The sequence below is a fragment of the Liolophura sinensis genome, chromosome 10, assembly GCF_032854445.1.
Source record: "Liolophura sinensis isolate JHLJ2023 chromosome 10, CUHK_Ljap_v2, whole genome shotgun sequence".
Lineage (NCBI taxonomy): Eukaryota > Metazoa > Mollusca > Polyplacophora > Chitonida > Chitonidae > Liolophura > Liolophura sinensis.
Window position 1 is genome coordinate 14,122,193 of NC_088304.1, and position 12,470 is coordinate 14,134,662.

The window sequence follows — 12,470 nt, forward strand, 5'->3', positions numbered from 1 at the left end:
GTAATCTGACCCTGTCAGAAAAATAATTGATTGTCATTTTTTTTTATTCTGAGAATGCAGAAGGTACTGTAGGCATTTTCAAAAAATCAACATGGACAAAAAAATGAAGGAAAAAGTCAATCAGAAACCAAATAAGAACATAGAAAAGGGCACTTTTTTTGGAGGATCCCTTTAATTATGACAGTTTTTAATTTTTTTTTTCATTTTAAGCTGAAGAAGTGTACAGATTTTCCAGAGAGACGTAAAATTCGCTCTGCTCTTCGACATGTGAGAGAAAACCAAAAAGGTGAGTTTAGTGTGAAATCTCAAGGGGATAGTCTGTTCTGATTGGCTACTGGTGTGAAATCTCAAGGGGATAGTCTGTTCTGATTGGCTACTGGTGTGAAATCTCAAGGGGATAGTCTGTTCTGATTGGCTACTGGTGTGAAATCTCAAGGGGATAGTCTGTTCTGATTTGATACTGGTGTCTGTGTATACCGTGACTTAGTAAATTGTTCATGTATGTCAGTTAATGCCAATTGTAAGTAGGAAGGTCTGGCAGCAACCTGTGGATGGTCGTGGGTTTCCCCCGGGCTCTGCTCAGTCCCTCCCACCATAATGCTGGCCGCCGTCACATAAGTGAAATATTCTTGAGTCCGGCGTAAAACACCAATCAAATAAATAAATAAATGAATTATGCCAATTAAAAAAAAAAAAGGCCAAGGGTATTATTAATGTAACAAATTAATGTGATGGTGCATCTGCAAGCTGGTGTTGTGTCCGGTGTAAATCACAAATCCACTTTGAACTGGTGCAATTCAGTATTCTTGAGGTGCCTCCAGGGTCTAGTGGCTAGGGTGTTGGTGCAGCACAATGGCCCAGGTGCATCTTGAGTTCAAGTCCAGCTCAGGCTGCCTTCCTCGCTGGGCATACATGGGAGGGCCTTCAGCAACCTGCGGATAGTCATGTGTTTCTTCAGTGCCCGATTTCCTCCCACTATAATGCTGGCCAGTGTCGTATAACTGAAGTATTTTAGAGCATGGCGTAAATGGCCAATCAAATAAATAAATAAATAAATAAACAAACAAACAATACTCATGATTTTCTTGAAGCAGATGTGGAAAAACAACAACAGATGATTTAGAACCGGAACTCTTCAAAGGAATAACTTGTAAAGCTAGGGTTTAGTTTCCACCAGGGTTGTACCATCATGTGTCAGGAAGTACCATGGGTATAATGCTTGTGTAAACTGACAAGTCCAGTTTGTTGTACTGACGTGATAAAACTGCTATCACCACGGTAATAGTCGCTTCATGAATGAATGAATGATTATGGCTTAGCACATCTTTGGCAAGTAACTTCATGGTGTGGCAAGCCTCTTTGATGTCTTTATTTGACAAAGTGTGAGAGAATCTCTTTTCTCTAGGTCATGCCTTCCACTTGGTGTGTAATGCTTCGTATATCTTCACATTCTTTTTTCCACACTCTGGTCATCTTAACACGTTCATGTAGAAAGCACATGTACCGCTACTAGTATTTATGTTGCTGGAGAAAAATTGTAACATATTCGGCAGATTTTAAGCTTTTTGTATGTTGTTATTGGGTTGCTTACTTCTTTTTTTTTTATATACATGTATATTATGTAAAATTGTCTCTTTTAGTTTAGACTAAATTGTCTCTTTCACATTAGACTACATTGACTCTTTTAGTTTAGGCTAAATTGTCTTTTTCAGATTACACTACATTGTCTCTTTTAGTTTAGATTATATTGTCTCTCTTAGTTTAGACTATATTGTCTCTTTCAGATTGGACTACATTGTCCCTTTTCATTTAGACTAAATTGTCTCAATAGTTTAGACTAAATTGTCTCAATAGTTTAGACAATTAATTACTGCATGTATATGCAGTTTTATGTTCCCAGTATGTTCATTGATGACTTCATTTCTGAATATGTGCCTATTTGTTTTTTTGATCTCTGTCATTGCTTTCCTTGAAACCATGGTGTTTGTTTTATATTACATGTACCTTTTTCGTGTATCCTTCAAGGCAAAATGATATCTTCTTTCTTTTCCAGTTTCTGATGACAACAGCTCTTCAGTGAATGTCCCAACGGTGGTTTCCATGGCAAGGCTGGCGTTGTCCACGGATACAGAACATCTGGTTCCCGTGTACACATCCACTCCCAGAGACGTGGACATCATCGGTCCAGATGAGAATGAGAACTTATTTGTGTCGCCCCACGTCATGTACCCAGAAGAACAGGAAACCAAGGTAACTGGCCAGAGTATTCAGAGAAGCACTGTAATTTTCTTGATCGTTGGGCCTATTTCATAAAGGCAAAGAAAACACTACAGCGAAGTAAACATGAGATGAAAGACCAGTAAGGAAACTGTTTAGGAAAATAGTCCGATTTATTTTTTTTTAGTGTTTATACAACCGATTGAGTAAAATGGTTTTAAAACCTCAGATTCTATGGTGGTCAGTGGTGACCCAGATGGTATCAGTGAGGTCATATCCATATTTTTTGGCTTGAAATAGTTTGTTTTAAGGTCCATTATGCAAATGCATGCAATGACCACCAATGCGGTGACTGTGAGATCAAGTCCAGCTCATGCTGGCTTCCTCTCCGGCCGTACGTGGGAAGGTCTTTCAGCAACCTGCAGATGGTCGTGGGTTTCCCCTGGGCTCTGCCCAGTTCCCTCCCACCATGGCTGCCGTCGTATAAGTGAAATATTCTTGAGTACAGCGTAAAACACCAATCAAATAAATAAGTGTAGAATTATGAAATTAAGTAGTATGTGGGTTAAGTGACAAAAATCTGATGTGATGTGATGTCACTAGTCCCAGGAATGTGGTCAGGAAAGACCATTGTAGAATACAGAGATTCAGATGTATTTTATTGGGTTGAAAAAGATCTGAACAACAAAAAAAAAAAATTAGTCCGTCTAGTTTTGTGGACAGTGTTTAATGGTCTTTCATCTGACATATCATTCATATTAGTGTTGTTTTTAGCTTTAACCAAAGCTGCATTTCTACAAAGATGTGAATAAATTGGCTTTGATTCAGTATGACTCCATTACTCCGCCAGTCTATTCCAGCCATAAACCTGGGTCAGATGCAGTAAAAATAGGACATAATCTATTTGCTCTGTATTAAGGCATGTGTTAATCAAGTAGGTGAATTCCGAGGAAACATCCCGTCCTGTTTATGGAATTCCCATTCTCAGAAGATCTGTCGTACGAGTAATTAAAAAATTGCATATCTGTGAAAAATGCTTGGGCATGGCAATAAACACCAATCAAATACATAAATTCAAAATGGAACTGTAATAACTACCGTAGGAAGATAGCCTCCATTAATTTCCACATGAAGGTTTGTACCTAAAGCATGTTAAGTGATACTTTTTCAAGTTTTGAATCCCCCCTCCCCCTCCCCCCACCCCCAAAAAAATAAAATAAAAAAAAATTTAAGAAAACAAATTTGAAAGGTTGCAAAGTTTGCTTGAGAGTCACAAAACAAATGTGTAATTTTTGGGGCTAATTTTTGTAGTTTTAGTTCTGTTTTGGTTATATTTGCTCCTACATAGGTCATAAGGTATTGTTCTGACACTCCTAGTATTACCTGGCAAAGATTGAAAATGAGGGATAAAATGTATTCATTACTGCAATATATTAAACTTGTGCAATGTTCTGTCTACTTCTGAACCATGAAACTAGCTTGCAGTGTATACGACAAACTGCCTGTAATAACAGACGTCTTGAGCTTTGTAAACTTTCGGGGGTCTCAGCCCAGATTTTATTTCCTATTCATTCATATATTCCTTCTATCATACATATATATGTATTAAAGGCTTTAAAAGCTGCTTTGAGACGTTCTTATCCAGTGTCACTTTATACATGTTATTTATGCAGTTATTCTTCAACCTTGTCACATGTTTGCAAGGTGTTTATTCAAGCATATTCTAAACGCACTATCCTGTGTTGACTGATAAAATTTTAGTGTTTGTGAAATCCTTGAATTGCCCAGATCCAACAAGTGTAGTTTTGGCTCCAAAATCAAATTTAAAATGCGCAAAAATTGCTCTAAAAACTGCATTTTTATATACCAAAAGGTTGAGGTTTTAGGGGTACCTTTTGGAAAATTTGAGTAAGTCTTTAAAACAAGACCTACAAGTGTTATTTTCATTTGTACTCCTGCTGCTAACCCTATACCTGCCCTATAAGCGCTCACACTTCACCTCCTTAAGTCAGGTGGGGTTGTTACACCTTTGTGTTACCTGGCCGGCTAAAGGTCACATAATTCGTTAAGTTAATTGAGGTCTGTGCCTGGCAAGCCGCGGAAAGAAGAGCTGGAGGTATGTGAGATGTGGCAGTATCTCATTACCGAGTCTGCATAATCATCTTTCATGGTTGTACACATCCTGACACAAATGGATTATCAGAAAATGGGGTTAATTACTGGCTTGTTTATTTATTTAAATGGCTTTTTAGTTTCCTGCTCAGCTAAATGTTTCACTGTGACACATGACTAATGCAGAAGATCTTATGTGTAGAAAATATATACATGTAATCATGATAATGCTGTTTTATTAACATGCACAATATAAAAGTTGTTGAGATTGAGTTTTTGCATTCTTGCACTAGTGATACAAGTTCCAATTCTAGGACTCCCAGTGCTTATTATTAAAGGGATATAGAATCAATTCTGATTGGCTGATGTGAGAGAGATAGGCAAGTCCAGGCTATACCTTGCCTAAGCTTCATTTTAGATATGGTACATTTATTCAAGCTGCAAGAGTTCGCTGAGGAAACCCTGTCTCCAGTGCCAACCAATCATTATCAATTCTGTATCCCCTTTAGGGGACGTAGGTGAGATTAAGTGGTTCAGTCTGCATTCTGAGTATTGAAGACCGCATCAGCATGGCATGCAAGTCTGCACCTCATGCTCAGGAACTTGCCACCGGCCCCGCTAGCACAGTTGGTAGAACGTCCTCTTCAGGAGCGGTAGATCCAGGGGCAATCCTGAGTCAAGTCACACCTAAGACTTTAAAAGAGGAAGTTGCAGCTGCCACGCTTGGCGTTTAGCATGAAAAGGATAGTGCCACGACTAGTTGACCCATATCAGTATAATGGCTCGGGCGGGGCAGCTTACTTGCCTTCGGTAAGGCATCTCAGTGAAGCAGCACTAGATAAAAGAGCGGTGGAAATGTGTCCAGAAACAAGGCGGTACATTACATACATATTAAGGATTCCTTCCTCCTCATATGACTGAAAAATTGTTGAGTACGATATTAAACCCCAAGAACTCACTCACTCACTCACTCAGGAACTTGCCAAAAGATCTTCCGTTTATCTTTTTGCCTTTCATTTTCTTCCACCCATATAAAATGAGTTATTTTAGTGGAAAATTCTTAAGTACCAGTGTATGTATATACAGTGTATAGAATTGAACAACAGTCAAATTAATAAATATTAATGACCTTACTGTATTTCACCTAAAGTTTGGTGTGTAAACATGCACTTCCAGAAGCACTTAAAGGCCTGAAAATGATACTTTTTATTGACAACAATTAAAAAATACAAAAAATTGACAACGTTTAATTTTTTCTTAAAAGAAATAAATCAAACTTTGCAAAAAAAAGCCTGTGCAAAAAACCCTTTGGCCCTGCAAAGGTAGGTGAATCAGTCAGAATCGAGGAAACAGTGTTGATTTATCACAAATGCTAATCTGTCGGTGAAGTACGGTAAATGTGCATTCACATTCATTTAAGGAAATTTTAATTTCTTTAAAAAATACACTGATTTGCCATTACCCCCCAACCCCAGAGCCCCACGTAGTCTTTAAATTAAAGGCCTGGGGTAAACTGTGCAGCCACACACTTTATGTATTTACAGTATCTACCACCTACTTGACGATATGTTTATTGAACACATACAAAACCTCAATTAAAATATCTGTCCTGGCCTGTTACTGCTTTGTAAATATGTGTAAGTAATATCGCATTACTGCATTGTGTTTATATTAAGCACTACACTATGTCAATGTCCAAATATAACAATTTGTGGGGCATGTCAGCTTGACTTGCGGAATGCCCAGAAGTAAACATACTGCCCAGGAGCTGTTTATGGTTTTGAATGTGCCCCTTGGGAATGGGGTAGTTATTGTTCTGTTGGCTGTATTTCACGTAAAGTTTGGCATTTTTGAGGTGTCACATTTTGCATGATTCTGATTGATTTTATAGGTTCATCTAAATAGTTTGTTTTTTTTTATGAAGTTTGTGAAGTTTAATGAATTGCTTATCGGAAAGCATTGGCATAAAAAAACATCACTTTAAGTAATGTTTTTGTGCTTCTGAAAGTGCTTTTTTACATACCAAACTTTTTTCTATGTATTTATTTATTTGATTGGTCTTTTACGCCGTACTCAAGAAACACACAACCATCCGCAGGTTGCTGTCAGACCTTCCCACTTACGACGGGAGAGAAAGCCAGCACATACCAAACTTGAAGTGAAATACATGACTGAAAAGTCAAGAATGCAGGACACTCTCCCTCTCAGAGTTGTTAAAGGGGCCCACTCTGCAGTTAAATCTTAAACAGCGTCAGGTATAAGTAGAGAACATGTGACCCATAGGGTTATAATAGGTACAGGAGACGGGGTCAGCTGTGGCCTTGTACAGAACCCTACCCATTCAGTGTTAATGAACTACCCTGTAAATGTAGGTCTATGTGATTTAGCCTGTGTGACAGGGACCTGTATGAAATAGTGTAAGTCTGAATAAACAAGATCTAATGTCAATAAAGTCCTGACTGGCAGAGAGGATAAAGGCCTCTGTACTGGAATGCTCATTGTGTTTAGTTCCAGCAACATGGGAGTTAAGTTGTGAATCTCTTGGTTAATACAGCATTTTTGTTTTTAGCGATTTTTGATATCACCTGTGAAGTGCATTCACCTTCTGCAGAATCAAAATTTGGCCCTGGGTTTCCCCCGGCATCTGCCCGGTTTCCACCCACTGCCAGCGTATAAGTGAAATATTCTTCAGTACGGTGTAAAACACCAATGAAATAAATAAATAAACTAGAATATCATTGAACATCATATTTTATTTTTTTTCCCACAAGTTAATAAGTCCACCTGTTCACCTGATGTAGAAAGAACAGCAGCACGTAAGCTTGAAATCTTTAAGTTTCATCTGTGATTAACTAAAAATGATCATAAATTTCTTACATGACTGACTTGCCCATTTTTCCTGATTCTGAGAGTTCTGTTGATTTTGGAAAGGTGTTTTTGAGGTTTTCTAGGAACATGGGATGATATTCTACTGGAAAATTTGTAAGTTTCAGCACCAAAAATAATATCTGGTGACTTTTATTGGCCTCTGAAAATGTGTTTTTGTGAACGAAATCAGAGGTCATTGAGGGTACTTATTTTGTCTGAGTCTCTGTTGATCTAAGAAGGGGAATTTTTTGGAAGGGTTTTTTTCTGTAAATATGCAATTTTTCGGGTTGAAAATGGATTTATAGCCAGAAAAATGGCTGTTCACTTTTATGTATGTGTCCACCCTTGTGTGTCCATCCTATGAATGCATGTACCTGGTTGTATATCACTTTTCTTGCTCATTGCCTGGTGGAAAACTTGGTTTTATCGATCATTATAGTGAGGTCAGTTTCGTCAATAATTTATTCCGTTGTTTGTGTGATAAATATGTACATTTGATCACCTACATGTATATAGGTTATTTTCTCATCAGGGCCAGCATTAGTTGAACAAAAAAATGATTAATTCCCTGTAGGCTGATTAAAATGTAAGCTTGTATTAGTTGTTTTAATTATTATTATTTTTTTAGATATTAGACCTTCAAGTCATTGACCTGCCAGACAGCAATTTTGGACAATTAACCCATTTAATTAGAAGGTCAGGAATATTAAGATTAGCTGAATGTCCTTTTTCTCAAGTTAATGGTCAGTGTTAATACATGGAAACTATAGTGTATTCCAGGAGCCTCTCACCAATGCGGTCGCTCTGAGTTCAAGTCCAGCTCATGCTGGCTTCCTCTCTGGCCGTAAGTGGGATCGTCTTCCAGCAACTTGCGGATGGTAGCAGGTTTTGCCCGGGCTGTGCCCGGTTTCCTCCCACTATAATGCTGGCCGCCTTCGTATAAGTGAAATATTCTTGAGTTCGGTGTAAAATACCAATCAAATAAACAAATAAATAAATATAGTGTAATCATCCATTTGTCACTAATGATGTGTATCCTCGTTAAACTGATACACAAGGCGTTGTTTTTGTCAGAAGCAATTTAAAGATGGCATGGCGATTATCCCAGCACAAAAGGCGAGGGTCTGGGGACAGCCTTGGCCATGAGAGCTTTGCGATGTTAGACGGGTGGAGATGCCTGACTGAAATCATTATACAGGTTTACCATGGCCGTACTACGCTATGGCAGTACTGCTTCCAACGCCACTGACAGCAGATTATTGCAATATACATCCACTTAATGTATTGTGGTTGCTAAATCAGACTAGTTCATAGTAATTGTTTCTTTTGACTGTTTTTCTGAAGCGGTTCACAGTGACTGTGTACCAGCTGAAATATTTTGTTCTTACTCAATGTGAAACATTCGTCTGTCTGTGTCATGGCAGCCATGCTGTTTCCGGCGTTCGTTCATTCATTTGTTTGTGTTAACATCACATTATTCGAATTATAGAGATGCGTTGTTAATTTTGAAAGGTTTGTGCTTTTGTATACAGACATGTATCTTTGGTATGTGGTCAAGTTCAAGTCCAGCTAATGCTGGCATCCTAGTGGGAAGATCTGCCAGCAACCTGTGGAAGGTCGTGGGTTTCCCCCGGGCTCTGCTCGGTTTCCTCCCACAATAATGCTGGCCGCCGTCGTATAAGTGAAATATTCTTGAGTATGACATAAAACACCAATCAAATAAATAAATAAATGTATCTTGGAACATTTTATTGGAACTTAGGCTGTTTTGGACATGTTTATTTAACGTATATTTGTGAACGCGAAAGGAACACATTTAGATGTATAAATATTTTTAGAATTTTGATGGTAAGTTTAGATATTTTACATCAGTAGATGGATTAAATGGCCATATTAAAGCTTGGCAATATGAAGGTGTTTTATATGCTTATGTGCTAGGATATACTTGTTGGCTGCAAGTGGTAGGATAAAAACATACTAAACGTGTATTATCGTTTGTGAATGTAGAGGAGGTGGGGGGGATAACTACATGTATGGCATGAAAATATGGGTGAATTCCCAGCATGGGGTCTAATAATATACCCATGGTTGTTACAGCGTGTTTAAATTGGGCTGGGAGTCATCTTGTCCCCGTGGGGCTTGCTATTGGACCTGGTCTGACTGTTAGGATGCCTGTGGGGGAGAGAGCCTAACAGAGTCCTTTACAAACAGAGACCATTAACATGAGCTGGGTGGCAACCCATGAGTAGGGCTACTGGTATAGGTGCAAGTATATATCTGTATACATGTGGGTATATATAAGTATGCCTTAGTCAGCTGGTGTAGGGGCCTGTATGGTCAGGTCACACCTGAAGGATCGGTACCTGTGGCTTACCAGGAGTTTCTCGTCAACATCAGGTGAGTTCACAGGTACAATGTATCTTTAAGAACACACCTGTAGCTTGTACTTACCAATGGTGCATTATGTCACATTGGCCAAAGAGGGGACTATCTTTAAAATGGTCACTCATATGTTTATGGTGTTGTCCATATATAAGGTTGATAAGTTGGTGTTTAGTTTGTGCGTGTAACATGCTTGACGCACCCCAGTTTCTGTGTACTAGTAAGTTCTTAAACTGCTATACACTGTTGCTATTTAAAACTGTAATGGCAAGAGCTCAGATTTCAGCTACATATAGGGCGGGTGAGGGGAAAATGGGCCAAGTTGCGGTTTAAATTTTTGAAGACATTTTTGTTCAATAACTACTGGTTTAATTAAGAAGCACGAGGCAGGCTTATGGTTTTGGTACGAAGACACAGGTCTGTTCAATTTTGGTAGTACAGCTGTACTTTGTCAGGTAGGTGTCAAGTCAGCTGTATACAACTGTTGCTGTGTTTATGTGTGCAATGATAGGGGCTATGAAAGTGCTTGACAAAGTACGTCAACTTTATTACACCGAATATTATGATTTGCACATTAAGAATGACTTTATACACGTAGTTAAATTCGGTTATATTCCTGTGTTAAAAACGACGCAGAGCCTTTATATTTAAGTTGAAAGAAAAAATGAAGACAATTTTAGATCATTGATGACTCAGTGACTTTTTTTTAAGGGTGTGGTTAAAAACCTCATTATTGTACTAGCTGTGTGCAGATCACTAAAATAAAAAGGCCTTGAGTAACCAGGTAAGTTTTTATTTCTCAGGCAATGATTATAAATTTTAGTTTTACATCTACATTGAATATTCTCGATTTTATATACTTTTATGGTTTTACTTGTATAGAACCGTAAAAGTTGAGAATGTGTGTTAGTTTAAAATCTTGGAAATCTCATTTATGCAAGCAAACATCATTATTTGTTGTGTAACGTTTTTTTTAAAGATGTGTCTTGAAAGCAGACATACCTGAGAAGTATACATACCCATCTGATTGGTCCCTACCTGGATCGATGTACAGAAAAGTTCTGCATTGTTCGACTCTAATTCCTCAACCTTTTTGCATGTGAAAGAGGAATTTTCACTGCAGTTTATGCACATTTATAATTGGATTTTTGAGATAAAACTACAATTTCAGGGCTTCACAAAAAGTATAGTTTTATGAGTCTGCGCAGAATGGTACCCTCAGATTGGAAAAGGGTGAAGAACTACAGTATCTGCACTAAAAAGCAGGCATGCTTTATGGGCTGAGGTAGTGTTTAGAACTGTGACATTTGCAGCTTTTGTGCACAGTGTCTTTTTCAGTGTAATGGCTGAAGCAGAAATTCAACATTACTGCTAGAATCAAGAAATATTACATAATACGTGTACTTCATCAAACATAGAAAGCAACAACATGCAATGCAGTTTAGAGTTCAAGTCCCAGAAGTGTTAATTTTTACAGTAGATTGTCACTTAAGCCTGATCGTGAAGCTGAACTACGATGCATTGATACAACATAACAAGGACATGCATCAACTGTAGGCCCATTTTTGCTCCAGGGGAGCACTTTTGCTGACATTTATTTTATTTTATTTGATTCGTGTTTTACACCACACTCAAGAATATTTTCACTTGTTCGCTGGCGGCCAGCATTATGGTGGGAGGGAACCTAGCAGAGCCCGTGGGAACCCAGGACTATCCGCAGGTTCTTGGCAGACTTTCCCATGTTGAGCCAAAGTGTTTATTAATTGCTTTCCTGTATTATTGAAAGTGATCAAATCTGGGATATGGTATAGATCTGTGTGACAGCTATTTTTCATCAGCTAAAGACATTCTGCGTTGAACTTGCGTACTCTATATGTCAAAATGATCACTCGACTACAGAGACTACAAACACGTATATACGCAGTCATTTAAACGAACTGTAGTATTAACTATCACCATTTCTCAGCTGGCAATTTCTTATCAGGAAATTAATAAATCCCAGTCTGACATTTTTCTTATATAAAGTCTATGGGAGGACATCAAGTGACCTGTAAAATCTGAAGTGATTTATTGAGGGTGTTTGTCCCCTTCTTCAGTATTATGTAGGGTGTGAGGGTAAGATCTGACCCAAGAGCTCCATGTCACCAAATCTGGACACCAGGTAATATTTTATGTTTAGTGGTACATTTCACACAGGCATTGCTCTGTTCTGGGTACAGGTGTTACCAGTTTGCAAAAGTTCGTCTTTGTTTTTTTTTTTAAAGGAAAAACCTCGAAAGTAAGCGTAATTTAATAGACCGCTTAAAACCATGGATAAATATACTTTCATGTGTTTTTTTTTTTTTTTTTTTGATTTTTTAGAATAGAATTAAAGCTATTCAAAGCCGTTCTGAGGTGGGATTTATGAACCATATGCTATCAGAGTTTTGGCACGTTAGGAACTCTGACATTACAGGAAGTTTTTCCAATTCTATTAGCAACAATGAATGTTGTAATAACTCCTTTAACCCATTTGTGAATGATTACTGAAATAATGTTCTCAAAAATTCTTTCCTTCTGGTGAACATGAGAAAAAAAGGTAACATGACGTCAGAGTTCCTAGATACCACCAGTATGGCTCATAAATTGAATTCCATTCAACACTGTTGAAGAAAGTCCCAAAAAATAAATGAAAGTCCCAAAAAATAAATGAAAGTATTTTATGCATAGTTCTCAGTTTATCTGTATGATGAACCTTACTTCATATTTTAGCTTTGTTTTACATTTGTAAGCTTTGTTTCTTCACATTGTCTACATTTCATGATGAATTTAGTAATAATACACACATTCTGCAGGAGGTGTTAGGGTGCAATTTGTTACATCTATAGTCATGTTGATATCTTGTTACACTT

The 12,470-nt window shown here is 37.9% G+C and overlaps 1 protein-coding gene across 2 annotated transcripts in view; it reads left to right on the forward strand.

Moving 5' to 3' along the window:
* LOC135476532 (titin-like) overlaps positions 1-12,470 on the forward strand; it is a 79,446-nt gene that overhangs the window by 24,807 nt on the left and 42,169 nt on the right. For both annotated transcript variants that reach the window (XM_064756579.1, XM_064756578.1), the window contains exons 3-4: positions 211-286; positions 2,054-2,250. In XM_064756579.1, the coding sequence (XP_064612649.1) occupies positions 211-286; positions 2,054-2,250 (273 nt within the window). The remainder of the gene's footprint in view (positions 1-210; positions 287-2,053; positions 2,251-12,470) is intronic.